The 20,853-nt window shown below is 31.8% G+C and overlaps 1 protein-coding gene across 9 annotated transcripts in view; it reads left to right on the top strand.

Moving 5' to 3' along the window:
* The window catches only part of LOC139088871 (high affinity cGMP-specific 3',5'-cyclic phosphodiesterase 9A-like), a 78,033-nt gene that overhangs the window by 40,095 nt on the left and 17,085 nt on the right, over positions 1-20,853 (top strand). For 8 of the 9 annotated variants that reach the window (XM_070638197.1, XM_070638195.1, XM_070638194.1 and 5 more), the window contains one exon: positions 15,326-16,374. In XM_070638197.1, the coding sequence (XP_070494298.1) occupies positions 15,564-16,374 (811 nt within the window). In that variant the 5' untranslated portion in view covers positions 15,326-15,563. The remainder of the gene's footprint in view (positions 1-15,325; positions 16,375-20,853) is intronic. The other variant, XM_070638199.1, reaches the window with a different exon arrangement.

Here is a 20,853-nt window from a genome sequence, read left to right as displayed (position 1 = left end):
ATCTTTTTAAAATTCAAGTCAGTTTTGAGCTTCAAAAGCATAAATTTTTAAAGAAAAATTCAAAAAAGCATCAAAATTCTTAAAGCTCTTTCTCAAATTTCCTTCAATATTTATTATTAATTTCCATTTCCAACATCCCAAAAAAAGAAAAAATTCGACACGAGCCATTGAAATATTACGAAACCTTTGTATAAAAATCAATATGCTGCATATCACTTCCGTTTCTGTTTCCAATTCTCTTATTCTTCGTCTTACCTGTTGCGTTTTTTTTACGATTCGAAAGAAAATAAATGGTCTTGATCGAAATCTCTTTTATATATTTTTTGCATTACGTGATGTTCTGTTTGTTTAATAAAATGAGGAAATTAAAAGGTACGATTTACTTTGCGATGGAGAAAAAAATGTTTGAAAATAATAACTTTTTTTTTTCTTGGAAAGGCAATTATTTATTTCAAAAACATGCAAATTTGTGTAGAAAAAAATTTTGAAAATTAGTCCAGAGCTCAATATATGCAGTCGACTCGACTGCTCAAGTCAACTTTTGCATACAAATTTTGAGTCGACTAGGAACTTTGAATTAGTTTAGGAGTTTTGTTAATTTTAGGGTTAATCATGAGCCTCAGAACTACATTTCCTGCATTTTAGATTCGCAGGTCCTGCAGTTTTAAGTTGTACCTTACAGTTCGTCCAAGGTTGCAGGCCTGGCAGTTTCTGTCTGAAGCTGCAAATTTGAACCCTATTAAATTTTAATGAAAATTCAATTATTTTTTGAGATTCTTCAATTAAATCACTCAATTAAATTTCATACTCACCACCACATCCATACCTTTCCTCATGTTCTAAATACAACATTCAACCCTCCTTAAAGCCCAGCAAAAGAATCAAAGTCTTTTGTTTAAATTAAAATCAAAGAGAAAAAAAGTCAACTGAAATGAGAAAAAATGAGACTCGAAGCATTACAACATCTTAAGCTATTAAATTTTAAATTAAAATATAATGAATGAACGAAGACCTTCACCTTATAATGAAGAGCTTTTGGTGAATATAATAGGGTTTTACATCAATGGTGTGCCTCGTTATGAAGAAGAAGTGACTTGGTGATGAAAAATCAAATTTTTATTGGCTCAAAGAGAGGAAATGCTCGCAAAACAATAATTTCTCATTTCGAAATTAATTTATTGCAGAAATTTTTATCATTTAATTTTTGCACTTTAATTGTGCACAAGAATGCGGTTTGCGTAAGTTTAGAAGATCTAACCTTTAAGTCTTGATTGAAGATGATTGCTTAATTTTTTTGTGTTACACGTTTTGTCAACAACAATGCGCTGTGTATGTTTAAAAATAAAATCAAACAAAAATTCTTGAGAAACTCAACCTGTTATTGCGTCTGTGAATTCTTTCACTTCCTCAGACACAAAAAAATTCTTCATGAAATTCCTCAAAATGTTGATTAATTAAGCGCCTTATGAGTTATGCTTTTTCGCTTTTTGAATGAATAATTAAGCTTAATAAATCAAATTAAAGTTGATATTTAGATTTATTTTTTGGAATAGAATATCTTAAAGTTTAGAATTCAATGGTGTATCCAGGTGGGATAGGGGGTAGAGGTGAAGGGAGGGATGTGGTAGTTGTGTGGTCACGGCTTGCGGAGTTAGCAGAATTTTGGGAGTCTGGATTCTAAGAGGACGCCTCCACAATGGAGTCGTCTCCCAAAAAAATGGAGTCGACTCCAATAGTATTAGGACCATAGTGGATGTGCCTCCACATTGGGATGCTGCCAATACTGGTCACAACCTCATCCTTCCCACTTTCGCTATCCGATTCGCTTGAGTATTTGATGAAAATCCTCAACTCAACACCACCACCTCTTCCTCTTAACCCCAATTTTTTGTGATCGAAACTCAAAATTCAAACCTAACCAACGCCCCCTTCCCCCTTGTCCTATCCCTCAAAATAATTATAGCTATCTCACAATCTCCACCAAACCTAACAAACATTTTTTGAGTGCAATTAAAACTTCAATCAATACAATTTGATTCTAAAATCAAAACAAATGACCTCATAATTTAACAGGCCATAAATTTTTGATAAGACCGCGTCAAATAATCTTGTGAATGAAAGTTGACGTTGGATTTGTCACGTTGAGAGTAACAAAGATAACCTTGTGTTGATTCAGCATAAGTCAATAACCTTGAACTTTATTAATTCTTAAGAAATCCAGACTTGTTTATTTATCAATTTGTTTAACTGAATAATGATTAAAGTTTAACGGCATTTGGCTGATTGCGGATGACTTTTGTGGAATTTTTGAGTTGTTTTTGTATTATATTAGCGATGGTCTTCACGCATTTTTTTTTTTGATTTTATTGCCTTTTTATGATGATAAATACACAAACCTGATACAAAAATGAATGACTCAATTTGTAATAGAGCAATCCCGAGAAGAACATGGTGTAGAAAAGTTCTTGTGTGATTCTAGCCTGAAGCTTGATTAGGATCGGTAATTGAACCACAAGCCACACTCACGACGGCTGGACCAGCTAATTAACTTTTATACGGCATCTATCAAATTTGACCTCAAGTCACACTCATGACAGGCTGGACCTAATCATTCACCTATCTACGCCGTCTGTCTGTTGGTTCTGACCCCAGTGGAAGCGCCATTTGAACTCCCATAGCAATTCCTGCCAACTCTGTTCCATTTATAACAATACAGTCCATACAGAAACACATAAATTTATAGAATCATGATGCTTATAGACTTAATTCTCTTCACTAAAAATCCTTATGAATAGGAATTTTAGGATCAAAGATTTAAATATTTTTAGAAAATGAATTTTTTTCTCCTCACAAAGTCATGAACGAGATTTCAAGTTCTTTATTCATTCTTGAATACTGTTCTTTTTTTACTGACTTTCTATTAATATCAACAATATGCTTTTTTACATGTTTCTGCAAATATTTTATCTTATTTTGTTCCTTTGAAGAGAGATTGTTGTGTGTAAGCAGTAAATAGAATGTCGGAAAAGACTTTGTTGTGCAAATTTTTATGTATTGTTCTTTTTAAAACGGAAGATTTGAGTCTGTTTTGGCACTGCATAATTTAGTAATGTAGCTATTTGATTTGTTTGATTTGTTGAGGTCATGGAGGCAGTGGTGGAGTGGTTTGAGTGTTGGACAATTGATTGTAATGATCTGGGTTCGATCCTCAGGAAAGTCTTGTCGGATTTTGGATGGATTTTTTATTGTTCTAGTCATATTTCATTGGTTTGTGTGATTTACGATGCACAAATTGAGGCTAAGCTCATTGCATTGATATACTCTGAGTCATTCATAGCTGATGAGTTTGAGAATCTACAAACGACTTGAACTTTGAATTGGCTGTATCACAAAATCGCATACGGCACCCGATTCATCGCATTTCCAAGCATCTTTGAAGGGACGCTAATATGCCGCGACACACAAGTTGCTCATGTCACGCGTTGTCTATCACATCAAAATCATCAATGACAAGACATTTGACCTCGTCGTTCTAGCAGCAAAACCTTAAAAAAGTAATTGTAGTGCCCAGAGGTGTGCCTTAATGTTATCAAAACGGGTTGCTCAAGTAGCTATTAGCAACAAATCCCTAAAAACAATTCCAGACCGTCTTCCTTACCAGAAAAAATTGTGAAAGCAATACTCTTAAGAAAATCATAAACATATTCAACTCCAACACACATCCTTTTGATAAATTAAATTTCATTGTTGAAAATTTTTTCCTTTCTTTTTGATCTTTTTTCCTTCATCTTCATCAACTTATTATATTATTGTGTAACTCTAGATCCTTCCATTATGAACCTCATTTCATCTCAACTTACCTTTTTGTTGAGGCTTGTGATGAAAAGTCAGATACAATGTGGATTTTATTTTAAATGGTGTTATTTTACTGTTCTTGGAAAAAATTTTTTTTGTTTTTTTTAAGTCTCAATTTCAAAGCTTTAATATGAGTCAATAATTCTGAAAGCGAATCTAAGGATTTAGGAAAAAATTTTGAGAAGCTTTTTAACAGATATTGTATATGCATTATGAAATTTCAATTGAAATTCTTTATTGACAGACTTATGTCAATATTAAGCTTAAAACGCGAGGATTTTTTTGTGATTCGTGAGAATATTTAAAAGCTTTATTTTTGGTATAAAATTCAATATTTGCTTGATAAAAGTAGAAAAATTTTCAATTTTGTGGAAATTAATTTTTGAATTTTCACATCCAAAAATGCTCAAATTTCATGATTTTGTCTATAAATTCACCTGATTCTCAGTTTCATTCAAGCTTATTTTCTTAAATTTTGCCAAAAATAACAAATTTCCATTCAAATTACTAATTAATATGCACTTTAATGATTCAATAACAAACAAAATAGAATTTAAATAATTTATTATCTTTATTTTCTGTCTTACGTCGACATTACGATGGTAAAATTAATTTTTTTGGGTCGAATTTTTGTTTACCGATGTTGTTTCTTGACATTTAAGCTTCTTGCTTTCAGCTATATTTTCATCCTACCTTTTAATGCTCCTTCTGTGTTTTACTGTTTCTTATGTTTGTGCTCATCTTTTTGTTGTTTTTGTTTTTTAATGGAAAATAGAGAATTAAATCTATTTTGGATGATGAGGAAGAGTTAGAGTGGAAAGTGATATAAAAATTTGAATGAGATTTTAAGGTCAAAAAGTAGAAAGACTTTATATTAATTTTGAAAAGATTCTGTTGTCAAGTAGGATGATGTCTGAGTTGTTAGGGTAGAGTGGATGCTAGGGTGTCCAGCCGTATATAGGGAAATCTGTCAGGAGCCATGGGGTTTTCTCAAGTTCGAAGAAGACACTTCTAAGTTTGGCACTAACGGTGTACTTTTGGGCAGAATCTTTAAGTTTCAACTATTTAAATTAGGCTTAAAAACAGAAAATAATTGAAATTCAAAAAATACTTCAGTCCTCTTCCCGGCAAAAATACAAGATAGCCGTACCTTTAGATTAGAGTCCTGTCAACTCTTGGCTAGACAACAAGATCAGATATCGTATCACTTCTTTGAGTGTGTGTGGGTTCGATTCCCACAGAGACCGATCTCTCAATTCATTATAAGAGTCGATATGACAATTTGTTCAATGTTCACGACAATTCAAGTAGTTAGACCGAATTCTCTATTGTGTTTTTGAGACGTCTGTCATGAACCCTAAATCATTGATACTCAAACTTACCAGAATGCGACACACTAAACTGTAGTTTCCAATTTACCATTAATTTATCACTTTTAAGTGGCATCTTATTCTTCAGTGTAAATGGTTTTATCCTTGCTTTAATCTCATAGAGCATGATTAGAGTAGCACTATCATCGACTCTTACACGACTAATTTTCAGTACATTCATTACAAAGAAACACAACATAAATTCATCCCCCCACCATATTCAATAAATAAACCATTAAAACCCCCATAGCACTCTCCATAGTAACAGAAAGTAATATTTGTTATCATTTCTATTAATCGATTACTTTTATGACCGCAAATACGTCATTATCAGATGACATAAAGAAGCATAGAGTAGAGGGTGGAGTTGTGACAATAATAATAAGCAATAAAACAAAAACTTTTCCTATCTCTTTTTGTGGGATGATCATTATTTATACACCTTATATCAAAATTAAATGTGCAAAATCACATCTGAGCGTAATAAAATTTGATAAGAAGTGGAAGTTGTGTGTTGTACATCAACTATGACGTTCGGTGGAAGATTAAAATTTGTATTTTTATGCAACTCATAGCCTTCCTCAACTTTTACACATTTCTCACATGATATTTTCAATTTCTTTTTAAAAATTTATTTTGATCATGCTTTTCTCATGAATTTGATTCCGTATATTGATATCAAATCTACCTTACTCATTTGATTCCTTAAAATTGGAGTGATTTGTGGAAATTTTCATATTTCACTTAGTGTGGATTTTTGTGAAATTCATATATTTGCACTTCAAGTGGTTTGATGACTGACTGAATGACGTGATAAATGAATTGAATGCTTTATTGGCACTTGAGAAAAAATTAATTTTAAAAAAATTGCTGATGCTGATAAAAATTGATTTCAAATTTATGAGTTTGAGTTTCATCATTAATAAAGCTAAATTGGAAGTTATTTGAGAATGTTGGAATTGAATTTTGAGTTTTTGCTTCAAAAGAGGTGAATTGCTGCTTCAATAAATGCGATATTGTGTCTGATAAGATGCAAATGATTGTGAATTTTTGGCGTCTTTTGATGCAAACATTTAGAATTTTAGAGGCAAATGTTTGCATCTTTTGAAAATTCTTCTCCAAAAGATGCAAACTATGCATTTTGGTATTTAACATAAATAGAAATATAGTATCTCTTTTGAGTAGTAATCAGCTAATTTAAATTAAAAAATTTTCTGCAAAATTTAGACATTGAAATTAACTCAAATTTTCAAAACAATTTTCGTTTGTTTTTATAAAAAAAGATGCAAATTAAAATCTTAATCGAAATTCCTGTTTGCTTCAAAAAAATTTTGATTCCTGAATTTTTGCATCAAAAGATGCAAACTTTTCACCTCAAAAATTCCTTAACTTTAAAACCTTTAATTTCTCATCACAAGAATGACTCACTCAAAGAATTTCTTTATCTTTGATAACCTTCAGCTTTTAAGTCATGACATTATTTACCCATCAGCGATAGCGATATGATGTTATGTGATTTGCATTTTATCTAGAAAGACTTCTAACAGCTTCTATTTTTTCATTCAAGCCTTCTTTTTAAATTCAAATATACTTTTTTTTCTCTCGTCTAAATCCTTTTCTTTCTCATCTCATGAGATTATTTTTCAAGATTCTTATCTAGCAGTCATTATGTGCCAGACCTACCGTACTTTGAATAGACATTTTCATTCACAACAACTAAATTAATTTACTTAAACTTTTCCATTACGAGAATTAATAAACTTCTTTTTTTATTTTGGATATATTCATAACTTTTCTGTGAAGTTTGGAACTGTTGGAAGTAAATGAGTATGGAAGGATGAAGAATATTCCCGAGCAGCACATCATGTTCGCTTGGGCATCGCTAAGTTGCCATAATAACGGTTAGATGCGTAGTTGTCCTGACGACACTAATTTTTGCTGCAAAAAATGCAGTTCATCTGATTCAAAAAAGCTGCTGAATGAATTCAGCTAAGTGAATATGTTTCTGAATTCAGCTCAGCTGAATAGTATTGGATTCAGCTTAGCTGAATAGTCCTGAATTCAGCCCAGCTGAATAATACTGGATTCAGCTCAGTTGAATAGTAATGAATTCAGCTCAGCTGAATAGTAATGAATCCAGCTCAGCTAAATAATAATGAATTCAGCTCAGCTGAATAGTAATGAATTCATGAATGTTTATCTATAAAGTGCTGAATTCTGCCCTATTAAATGTTGCTGGATTCAGCTCTGCATGATAATGCTAGTTTTGCTCGGGATTATTACCATTCAAGCTAATATAGTTGTCGGAATGTTTTAGACATAACATACTAAGATTATTGCTCAATGCCATTCCTCTTAACAATAATGGTCATGTTTGTGAATGCCTTTAAGTGATGATTTTAAATTGTAATCTTGTTTGATAGTTTTGAGGATGGAATTAAGATTTTCTTTGAGAAATCTTGCGCTGCAGGACAGAAATGTTCAAACATTTTGTACCCTTTATGTCGTTTGCAAACATCATCAACATTTCTACTTCCTCAAATCACAAAAATCTACCCAAATATATTATTAACAACATTTCCTCAACACGAAAGTCCTCAAGGCACCATAATTCTTCATCGTATCAATAAAACAAAGGATCTGAATATCCTTAAGCATTTCAGACATCCCACCTGTTGCTTAAACAACAGTATTAAAATGTAAAGCATGTTAAAGCATAAAAAATATCACCCATGGGGATATAATGTGTCAAAAATAATCTAAATTCAATGCATGCAATTGTTCCACTAATATTTCACCTATATATTGATATAAATCACAAAAATCCATAAATAAAGAAACATTGTTTCTCATTTTTTATTCCATTAAAATCCTTTTGGCTCCATATCTTGAGCTGTAATAAATCCTTAATCAATCTTGTTGCAACTTTAATGTGCTTCGATGAAGAGGGGTGGTGGTAATGGATGAATGTGAATATGAATTATATAGTTATGGGAGAACTTTAATGCTTTGAGAGATAAAGAGCGGTATATTCGGATAAATATGAGGAAATTATTATTTTGGGGTATCTTATGATCAAAGATGGTTTAGCCTTGGCTACAGTGGACCTTACTTACTCAAGTATCGTAAGTTGTAAATCGATCCTAAATCTGGTTTCAGGACAACGTAACTCTGACATGGTGCTGGTTTTAAATCGAATTTTATATCAAATCAGAGGTCATTCCGGTTTGCAGTCAGAATTTTGTTCAATCTAATTGATTTGTGCTAGCTAACACCGGTATTGGTAATTGGTAATTGGCAGACGGAAGTCAACTTTAGGCACCATCTGAGGAGGACCATGTATCACAATTGATATGTACGACCAGCGAAATATATAACTGATTTGTTCTTTTCGGATTACTTCGCTTGTTGAACACATCAATTGTGATTGATGACAAATCTTCGATGATACCTGCAGCTTGTTCTTTTGCTAACTTCTATCTGCTCATTTTCAATATCAAGTGCAAAATTGTCTCTATCTGTTGCTTTCCTTCAAAGCTTTTTGATCGCAGTCCATGTCACCGAAAAAGGACATGTGAAATTTCTTCTGCCGAGTCTCGAACCCATGACCGCACGTTTGGGTGTTGCAATAATTAGATACCGAAGTACTAAACCATTCCACCACCGAGCCACTACTACTCACAATCCCATTGAGCTAATATGACTCCTTGAATCTTATTATATCAACTCAAATCTCAAAAGCCAATCCGATCATCAACCCCTGAAGAATAAAAAATTTTAATGTCAACTTTTAAAAAAAGAAGCTTTTTGCTTCTCCCCTATTAAATACATATTTATCTCGCTTCATTGTTTGTCTTCCTCTTTATTTCTTTTTCTATCTTCTTCTTCACAATCCAATAAAAGTTTTACTTTTTTTTTATTCTTTGTGCTATTTTCTCATATCCTGTTGCACCTGTGAACTAACACAACTTCTCATCTGTTTGTTATACTTTACTATTAAAGTTTTATTTTATTTTATCTGTTTCTTTAGGTATTAAATCTTGCGAATCTAGTTCATGATTGTTTCTTCTACCTTTTGTCTAGTCGATATCGTGTTTCATAGCTAAAATGAGATTTGTTCTGTCCTTTTTTTATTGCTTACTTTGCTATAATATAATTTGCAGTAAAGTTTGTATGTGTTTATAAATGTTTTATGGAAATAATGATGAGATATCGTGACTGAGGTAGCGAATTGACTGGTTTTTGTGGGTTTTAGCTGTGTTTTTGGAGGGTTGTGGTGTTGTTGTTCGGTATGGGAAGATGAATAGTCAAGATCCCGTACCTTGAATGTCGTCCTGTTAACGCCAAGACATGAAGTTGCTCTAATGGTATCGTTACGCCTGATTTCGACCCATTTTTACGATTCGTCGCATTCTGTCGCTCGGGTACGGTCAAAATGATCCGAAAATTCTCAAATTCAACTCAATCTATATCCACCCAACTCAATATTACACTAGACCTGCTAATCAATAGATCAACCAAGAAAGCATCATCAAATGTCAACAAAGAACTTTGCGTCTTTCACATTTCTCACAATCAATTCACTTCCTACTTGACTGTAATATATAAAACTCAATTATCTGTTGCCGCTTAAAGAACACGTGCATGCATTTACGATGATTAACTTTGCTGACTTGCTAATAAATTTTTTTTCTTTATTACTTAATTATTTCTTTTTAATCAAACGAGATTCTCTTACTCTTCTCCGATGTGTCTATCGTCATCTTAATGAAAAGCTGTAAATTTTGAGAGGAGTAATAATTAAAATATTTAATTAAAATGTGTTAATAATATTTCTACGACTGATTTCGTGTTGAGCATTTTTAACGGGGTTTTTATTTATGCAAGAATTTACTATAAATTGAATATTAAAATATGTCTTGTGATTGTATGGAGATGTGTAGACTAGTAGCTAATTATTCAATAAACAGGAGCTTAATCCGACTGTTGAGAGATGCTTGGATTGAGATAAATAATATTGATAAAGGTTTTATTGAGATTTTTCAAATGTGGCAGTGTTGTATAAACAGTGTGTCACGGCACACAAGTGTGTTGTAGATTTGCTTTGGAAATGCTATGAACCGTATGCCTTGTGGTTTTGGCAGTGTGCGGTGTCGGTCGTGACTACTACTAAATGTGCCGTGACGGAACAAGTTTGGACAATACTGGTTTAAGCTCTGAGTCAACACAGGTTAACTGTTAGAGCAACGCTACGTTGCGTTGCATTGTTAGTAGCAAGCACATATGACAAGACTTTGGGAGTCTTTACTGAAACTCTGCTTGCTGTTAAAACGGATCTTCACTAAAAAGTGGGATTCGGGCTTCAATGCTGACACCTTAACAATGGAGTCCTGCCAACTCTAATATCAAGACTTTAATGTGTACTGACGACACATTTTCGACTGTTACGGCTATTTTTGAACCAATTTCAAGACATACAATCAAATTAAGCTATGCAGAACTTTGCCAAAATCTTTAAAATCAAGCATTTTATTCAAAATTGTCATTTTCAACAGCCAAAAGCTCACAAACATACCCCATTTAAGTTGATTGAACCTGTTGAGTCATCGCCACAAAATCCTCTTCATTAAAATATTTTTACAAGTTGCTGACAACAAAGAAACAATTTTTATGTTAAAATATTAAAAAAAAATCATAATTCTCATTTTTCATTAAGTATTAAAGATTTTTTTTTTATCTATAAGTGTGACTTAAAATTTATGTCGTTGAAATTTAAAACCAATTCCGTCATTTCTGTGACTCATTGACACCTGATTTGGTTTGTTTATCACGTTTTATGTTACGTAAAATATTTTTTTTTACTACACAGCAATAAAAATCTGAAAAAAGTAGTGAGTAAAAAAACGGCGCACATCCTCAATACTCAATTTTTGTAAATGGAATTAAATTTTTTTGAGATAGCTTTAAAATATAAGAATTACATTATCAGGTTTAACTGGATTGATATGAGGTAACCCAATTTATAATTGCGTTTTTATAAATCATTGAAATCACTTTTAAGCTGAGAAATACGGTAGCTTGTATTATCGATAAACGAGTTGAGTGTTTTCACGTGATTTAACACGTAAGCGAGAGCTTTTGGTTGGTTTTTTGGAAATTTTTTTTGCTGACTACATCGAGGTATTATAATGTGAGGTGAATTTTTGAGAGGATTTTGGGGAGAAATTTGATGATTTAGGCAAGACTTAGGGTTGAAAAGAAATGACTTTAATGATTTGAATGAGCTAAATTTTTGTGATCTAACATTGGGTAGTTCACTAATTACGTAAAAACTCGATTTTTGAATTTTGAACCCATTCTGCAATAAGTCAATGAACTTTTGAGATATTTTCTTGATAACACAGCAATTTCTCTATAGACTTTTGGCTTATAACTTGAAAATTAAAGAAAAACGTTACTTACAATCTTGACAGCTGCATTTGTGCCACTTTTTTGATCAACAAAATGATTTGAGAACATATTTAAAAGCTTTAAATGCAAAAATATTGAGCAAAAACTTTTCGAGGTGAGGAAAATCAAAGGGGATGAAACTATGAGGTATCAAAATTTTGTTGATTTATTTTGAATATTTAAAATACTTTAGCATGAAATTTTATTCAAATTTTAATAAACTAGATCGAAATCTACATGAATTTTAAATGGACTCAAGTCAATTTTTTTATACAAAATCCGAGCCAATCATCAAAAAAACAAAGAGAACTACTTTAGGTACCGAAATTGTGTTACTGTTTGGGAATACAGAATTCTTCCAGGCTGAGAAACTCCGCAATTCAAATAAATACCGCCAAATACCGCGGTATTTCATATAAATACCGCCAATACCGCCTAGTTTCTCACCCTGTGAATTCTTAAAAAAAAGTCTATCTGATTACTAGCACGTAATAAACGAAATTACCTTCCTGACTATTTCCAAGAAACCAAAAATTAGAATTATTTCTCATCCTCATGCCTGAATTGAGGCTCAAATTAATTTTATTTACCTATCTAATTTAGTATTAATGGCTATTATGGATAACATTGACGCTATAATATATTAATTAGATGATTTCGATACTCAACAATTAACAGGTCATACGCCTTTAATTGGATATCCGGTTAATTTTCAGTGGAAACAATTAACAGAAGTTCTATAATTCCTGTTTACTTTCAAATTATTTCCTGTTCTTATCACCTTTATTTATTTTTTCAAATGTTACTGAAGTAGACGACGTAAAAGGAAATATTTTCTTGTTTCATTTCTCACGCTATTTATGAATTATCGCAATTAAGTTATTTTATCATCTTTAATTTGACAGATTGCAATATCGCATGAAATTTTATTAATATTGATCGGTTTTTTCGTCTTAATTAATAAATTATTGGTGAAAATTAAGTTCGATTATCGTGTTTTATTTCTGGGGGTGGTTTAAAAATACACTTTAGGATTTGGATTTGGAATTTTTTTGGTGACGCAGAAATTGGGTTGATGATAGCATATTGGTTGATTGTTGTTTGTTGAAGTACTTAAGTGAGAAATGTGGCATGGATACAATGATGTGTCTGTTTAATGCCCTTACTGGCAGAGTGCATGCTCTCCTTTAATTTATGAGTTAGACATGCTCGCTACCATCGAGCATGTTATTATTATATTCGTTATTCTCATCTCTATCTACTCTTGAGAACATGCTCTTTGCCTGTTAAGGATGGTTGTTCAATGTTGTATTTGCAGTGGTCCTGGTTCTTTAGTTAGTTGAGTACTAGAATATCCTGGTACTCACGTTAGTTTAGTGCCCGATTTTTATTGATGCATATTCTAGACTTCTGTTGCTTCCTTTGAACATGCTGGGTTCGAAGACGAAAGATTTTCTTACCATTCCTATCTTGATTGCTGGAATGTCACCCTTCAGACAGGGTTGATTGGTTAGACTTTTAATCTATTTAATCAAGTGCATATTCCGGCACAGAGCTCGGTCGCCAACCATGCATTTAATGATAATGGAAGATGTCACGAGAAAGTATACACTTGTCATTTGGTCAGTTTCAAAGTAAAACTTCGACATCCTTTCGAGTCATCTCCTTGCATCCCAGGTTTATAGATGCTCAATTTTTGAGTTATTTATGAATCTAAGTTGTGACAATCTCATCAATTTAGATTTTTTTTTTGTAAAACTTGTATGTTCAACTGTCTAAAAATCAATAAATTCAAGCTTCAACTTCCTTATCCTAAAGAAATACAAAACTTTCCTACAATATTTCACAGAATAAAACTTAAAAATGTGCAACAAAACATCTTGAACGTCTATCCAGTTTCTTTATTGTTGCATTGAAATTGCAATAAAAAACAGAATTTATTTATGCAGTAGCTGCAGTTGTGGACAACCTTTTGTTTGTCAAGACACACCTTGGTGTGTAAGGCTCGACTAAAACCATATAAGTTGTATTGTTCATGGTATTTTTTGAAATTTTGGCAACACACTTGTGTGTCGCAGCATACAGGTTGCTCAACCACTGCTGTAGAACATTAGTAGAGGAAGGAACTGAAAAAAGTTCCACTTCTCATTGCATTTTATATCCTTGAAGTATCGCATTTGCTTATTTCTGTCTTATAAATCAAATAAATAAAATTCATTCCGTTCCATTTCTACTTAAGCTCTGTTATTCACAAAAATATTCGTTTTTTTTTAAAAAAGCGTAAAATTCTACTTTTTCTTACTATGAAACAAAATTTATTCCGAATTATTGAAAAAAAATCTCATATTTCTACGAGAAGCGGTTCTTATTTTTTTTCCTATGTTTAAATAATTTTTTGGAGATTTTAAAGACTTGTTTTGTAAAATATTTTGGTTTTGTGTGAAAATGATGATGATGAATTCTTTGGAAATATTTTATCAAATTTATTATCATGTTGCTCCAAAGATTAGTCATCATTGCGACGCAAAAATAAAATAAATCAGGATTTTTGTGAGATTTAATGATAAATCCCAATACCACAAGTCGGTTAATTCTTCCAAAATCCAGCATAAGATCGGTTATATTCTGGATTGAAATTGAATCCGATATTAAGTATGAGTCACAGAGGGATGAATTTATGAATTCTGTGCTTAATTCAGTTTTGTAGTTTAGTGCTTAATTCAGCTTTCAGCTTTGTTTAGTGCTTAATTTAACTAGCTTGTGCTAGTTCAGCTAAAAATTGCTTAATTTAACTGATTTCATAAGTGCTGAATTCAGTTGAGATTAGTGATGCTGAATTCAGCTGATATGTATATTAATTGAACTCAAAATTGCTGAATTTAGAATGCGTGCTGGAAAATTCTGAATTCAGCAACGCTGAACAATGCTGAACTTAAAACGCTGAATTCAGCCAATCTAAAAATTTCAGCAAAAAAAATTTCAGCTTTGTTTCTATTCAATATTTTTACCAGCAAACAAGAATCCCCAATTCTAATTTCATTTTCATATTACGAGAATTCAATATTTCGTCGCTCATTTCAAATCATGTTACATGTAAATCAAATTCTTATGACATTCTCAATATGCTTTATTTTTACATAGCTAATGAATATGTTATGCGAAAAAAGGATATGAAATTTGAGAATAAATAACATTAATCTCTGCTATCTTATTCCATATACACTACGATGATGATGATAGCTTAGAATAATGAGGATCAAAATCATAATTTTAATTAACTTTTTTTTGTTCTTTATGGCATGCTTTGGATTATTTTATTGAAGAGCTTTAGTTTGGGTACTGTTTGGGTTGTCTGTTGGTGGTATTGCTGACTTGGTGGGAATGTGATTATGATCTATCTAAAATTAATTAAAATTTTTATATTTTAATGCTCAATAAAGAGAAATTTGAGGTTAAATAAACACAATTTGCACTAAAATTAAGTCTCTTTTATGGAAAACCCACAAATGCGCTCCATACGCCCACAAACTGTAATAAACTTTCAACTCATAACATTTTTCCATTTATTTATCTACTTCCCTTCATTCCTTTTGACACATTGTTGCGACCCAATTATCTAATTACGTCTTTACTTATTTGATTCATTTCAGTGCAGACATTACGATAAAGTTTCATTAGACGAACGTTAAGCGACAGACGGAAGGAAGTGAGAAGGACAGTAAAGCTTTAAACAGAAATTGTCGCTGCAATCTTCATCAATCAAAGTACTACGTTTCCGGAAGTCATCAAGGTCGTGAAATTGATATCAAAAAAAGTGGATAGTGCAATACCAACACAGGAACAGGAAGTGACGAAAGAAAATTCCGTAAAAGTTGTCGAAACGCACGAATGTTCCAAGTTGAAGAAGAGGTTAACGTTGATGTTGAGCTATTAGCCGAATGTGGACAAATAGCACAACGTCTTCGTAGTCTCGAGCAGGCGTGGCGTATTGACTTAAAGGATCTCCAAAAGAAAAGTTTATGTAATTTTGGTAAACCACCACTTGCAACAACAATTTCATTAACACATAAATTGAATGATATTTTCGATATTAATGAAAATACAACGGGTGTTGAAAATAGTCCAGAATTAATTAATCATTTAAGATATTTAGAAGAAACCGTCATAAAAATTCATCATCAACAGGAATTGTTAAGACATACGACAGATCATCATAACAGAATCGCAAACGCGGCACATAAAAAAGTTTATTATAGTAAAAGTAATATGAATTATTCAGCATCATCGGGAAATAATAGTAAAAATAATAATATCAATAATAATGGCAGTAATGACCTTACGACATCACCACAAGCTGCATCAGCATCAATGGCTATACATGAGCATGTCAATACAAATATAAAAAATGAGTCAAATAATGTAAGCACTACCACGATATTATTAAACAGCAGAGACAATAAGAAATGTATATTTTCTGTTGACGATGACGAAAGTACGGATGATGATGATAAGGACCAAAGTAAATCAACAAAAGTAAAGCTAACAACAATAAATAGCAATAAACAGTCACAGAATATTTATCATCATCATCAGCAGCAGCAGCAACAGTTGAGCGGTAGAATAACAAATGATGACTTGAAATTGCTACTGCGAGAATTGAAACGGAAGGTTGACTATACTGAGAAAATGAATTGGTTATGTAAGTTGAGGTCAAAATACAAATTATTATCACATTTTGAATAATTTTTTCTCATTCGGGCCCCTTTTTAATATTTCTATAGAGACAGAATCAAATACGGTTACTTTATAGGTTAATTGAATTTTCTTGGGGCAGTTTGTCTGGGGATTGGGATCATTGATTCAAGAAATCTAATCTAGAAAAAAAATAAATTCAGCACTGCTGAACAATCTGAATTCAGCACCGCTGAATAAGTTCAATAACCTGAATTTAATACTGCTGAGTAAGCTGAATGAGTTTGAATCCGATCTTGTTGAATAAACTGAATTCAGCACTGCTGAACAAGCTGAATTCAGCACTGCTGAACAAGCAGAACTCAGCACCGCTGAAGCAGTGTCAAATAAGCTGAATTTATTTTTCTTTTAAACTGCAAAGACTCTAGTCATTGCGTTTCAGACATTAAACTCTCCAATTATTCAGCACCACCTTTCTTATTTATATCTTTTGTGTCCAACATGAACCTTTTTTTTCTTCTTGACAATTTTCCGTCCAAAAGATACTTTTTCACAAGTTTTTTTTTTTCTTGTGTCCCTTTAAATATTTTTCTTTCGGTCGTACTTCTTTACATTCTAATGGGTTCTCTGAACAAACATTTCTTTCGATACATTATTTTATGGTATTTTATTTGATACCAGAACGTGCTGTGCTTACTTAAGTAAATGAACATTCAATAGACATGCAGGGGTGATTTTAAACGTTCTTGTCTCACACATTCATTTTAGTTTGTTTTTTTTTTTTGACCTTTTGATGGATATCACGGATGATAGGTTAAAGGTCAAGGCAAGATTTTTGTTTACATGATGTTAATGAAAATTTTTGTGGCTTTCGAACTTTAATTAATGATGTTGTTAGAAAACTACATGAACTTTATATTGTTTTTGTATAGATGTGTAATGAATTAGTTCTTGATAAGATCCTGACATGAAATGTGTAGCTTAATGGAGATTTCATTATCTAGAGACTCATTCAGCTTACTCAGCAGTTCTGAATTCAGCTCATTCAACATGTTCAGCGGTGCTGAATTCAGCTTGTTCAGTAATGCTGAATTAAGCCTGTTTGATATTGTTGATTTTAACTTGTTCAGCAATACTGAATTCAGCTAATTCAGCAGTGCTGAATTACGTTTGTTCAGCAATGCTGAATTCAGCTAATTCAGCAGTGCTGAATTACGTTTGTTCAGCAATGCTGAATTCAATTTGTTCAAAAGTGCTGATTTATATTCATTCAACTGACTTAGGATTGCTGAATTTATTTTGCTCTAGATTAGAATTGGACTACTATCCTCGACATCAATTTAAATTAATTAAATACGTTAAACTCTTTCTCAAACCTTCTCGACTCCGAATATCAATTTCAATTAAAACTTTATCCTACGTTTATCAAAAAAATATATTTTTTGTGCATCTCTAGACAGCATGTCAAAACTAAGTTTTCCATTCATAACTACGTCGAATGCAACAAATAGCCAAAAATGACAACCCATATCCTCGTCCCCCTAAAAAAAAGTAATAAAATAAAATAAATTGCCTTTAAACATCCATTATGGTAGACTGTCATTTACAGCAAAATTTATACGAAAAACCATTGATTCACAATGTCACAAAAGCTATTGACAAATTGTCCCTATTGAGTATAGAAAAAAGTTCAATTCTTTCATGGAAGTGACTTTTAAAATTACTTCTTTTTAGGTTATACTAAAAATACCAACATCCAAAATATCCCTTTGAGGATTACAAAATTTTCAATTATATTCAATTCATTAAGCTTTATGGTAGTACAGAGATTTGTATGTACACAAATTACAAGGTAATGCCTCTACCTTAGTTTTACTATAGCGAATTGATAGTCTCATCGGACTTTTCATTGAAAATTGTTGCTTTTCATGTAAATACACAAAAGTATGATGGGATATCCTTTAGGGAATATTTTGCTGACGTATATGGGACAATTACACAGAATTTAAGGTTGAATCAGTGGTGGGCAACCTTTTATTAATTGCGGCACACCTTGATGGTGAGTCTGAATCGAAACCGCACACGGAATACGGTTCATTTTTTAGCTCAGCGGTGCTGAATTTAGTTTGTTCAGTGTTGCTGAATGTAATTTGTTTAGCGTAGCTGAATTGAGACTGTTAAGCATTGCTGAATTGAGTTTGTTTATCGTTACTGAATTGAGGTTGTTGAGCGCTGCTGAATTGCAATTTGAATCAGTTTTATTATGCTCATTAACCTTGTTGAATTCAGCGCATGAAAGGCACTAGTGAGCCGCAACACACATTTTGTGCACCACTGGTTTGAATCTTTACAATTAGATCATATCCTTATAATTCCAAATCATATCAGTTCCTATAAAAAATCTCCACAAGGATATAAACAACAACCTTCAAAAGCTTTTATCAAAATTGAATTTTTCATCATGTTTCTATGCTGATATCAAGTATAAATTCTCAATTCTTTGTATACATTTTCAGAAGATTTAATTATGTGCTCATACACAAAAGAGAATTTTTCCTCATTTCATTCAATTCTATTCCATTGTCTTTGTCGTTCCAAGCATCTAATGTTTATATATTTTTCCTTTCAAAAGACATAAGATATGGATTCCTATTTCCAATCTCTTTTTGCTATTTTTTAATAAACAATCCATTCGTCAATCAATTGTCGTTTGTTTGATGGAATGAGTTTGAAAAATATCAATGTCTGAGATGAGATAAACGATGAAAAATATTTTTTTGTAATTTATGCATTATTTTGATGATGTCAATTTATTGAGAAAGAGTCAATTGATAATTTTCATGTGATTCAAATCATTAATCATAACGTGTGATTTATTTTACGGAAAATTAAATTTCTGTCAATTCAGCTTATTAAATGCAGCTTCATTTAGTTTGTTTAGTGAAGCTGAATTCAAATATTAGGTTAGTTAAATTCGTGCCGAATTCTGACATTTTAAACTACAGCATTGCTGAATTCAGTTTATTAGACAATACTGAATTTAGTTTAATTCAGCTTTTTCAAAATTGGTGAATTTTGACGTTACTGAATTCAGTTTTGCTCAGCGTTGCTAATTCAGATTAGCTTTTTAAAAAGCTTGTTTAAAAATGCCTATTCTTCAGCATTCTTAACTTTGATGAAATCAGTATGTTCAGTGTTGCTGTATTAAGCTTGTTCAGCTTTGCTGAATTGAGTTTGTTAAGCGTTGCTGAATTTAGCTTGTTCAGCGTTACTGAATTGAACAACTTCAGCGTTGCTGAATTAACCTACTATTAGTATTGCTGAATTGAGTTTGTTCAGCGTTGCTAAATTAAGTTTGTTCAGCGTTTCTAATTGACCTTATTCAGTATTGCTGAATTGCTTTTTGAATCAGTTTTATTCAGCTCAGTTACGTAGCTGAATTCAGCTTCTACATTATGCTTAGCATTTCATCAACAAAACATAAGAATCCTTTACAAAAACTAAAATCCAATCCTAATTGCTTTATTTATCAACATTTAAAATTTCTCAGAACACACGTGTATGTGAATCAAGAAGAAAAAAAGTTTGTAAAACTCAATTTCATCAATAAGCCCACACAACCAAAGTTCCACTACATTTGACAATTTGTTGTTTAAATGATGCTAAAAAATCAATAGGGAGTTGATGGCATATTTATCCACTTCGTCTTATTAAATATTCAAGATTCTGTATCATGTTACAGTTCCATGCTACAATGTTATTTATCATCGTGAATTTTTAATACTCTTCTTTTTTTTCTTCGTGCTCATCGTCGTCTCCATTCATTGCGTTTTTACACAGTACTGAATTAAATATATGCGAGCCTATGGAATAGAAATGAATTCGCATTTTATTATTTTTTCCTGCTATAGAAAATTCAACAGGTTTTTTTTTTTTTTGAAACTAGACAAGCTTAAATGGCTTTATTATAGCCATATAATTCAAATATTCAGGAGAACGTTTGCATTAATTGAATGTTGAAATTGGAGATATTAAAATATTCATACATACAATTAATATTTGAACATTAGGGTTCAAGATTCTCAACATATTTCTCAACATTCATTAAATTTAATGACGAATATGAAATTTATATCAAAATCAATTGACTTTATGTCATTCATATTGAATTTATATCAAATTCCAATGTTGAAAATTGATTTTCTTTTACGAAAAAATAACTTATAATTATTGATGACTTTATAGGCATTCGATTGATCTTTGACGGGTGTCTAAAGAACATACTGAATAGGCTTGATTTATTTTGTGGTTGGGTTAATTTTAGAATATTCATGAATGACGACATTTTTGATACTTTTTGTGATAAGAACCCTGATGAGAACTTTTGATACTCAAAAGGAAGTTCGTAGCTTTGATTGCTGATTTCTAAATAAGTCGTCTCAGTCTTCTTAGCTAGAAAAGCACTTTTTTAATCAGAATAGCAAAA

The sequence above is a fragment of the Chironomus tepperi genome, unplaced genomic scaffold (assembly GCF_022539635.2).
Source record: "Chironomus tepperi strain 1889 unplaced genomic scaffold, CSIRO-AGI_Ctep_v1 contig_171, whole genome shotgun sequence".
Lineage (NCBI taxonomy): Eukaryota > Metazoa > Arthropoda > Insecta > Diptera > Chironomidae > Chironomus > Chironomus tepperi.
The sequence above is the reverse complement of the archived record's forward strand: the minus strand, read 5'-3'. Positions and strand labels throughout refer to the sequence as shown.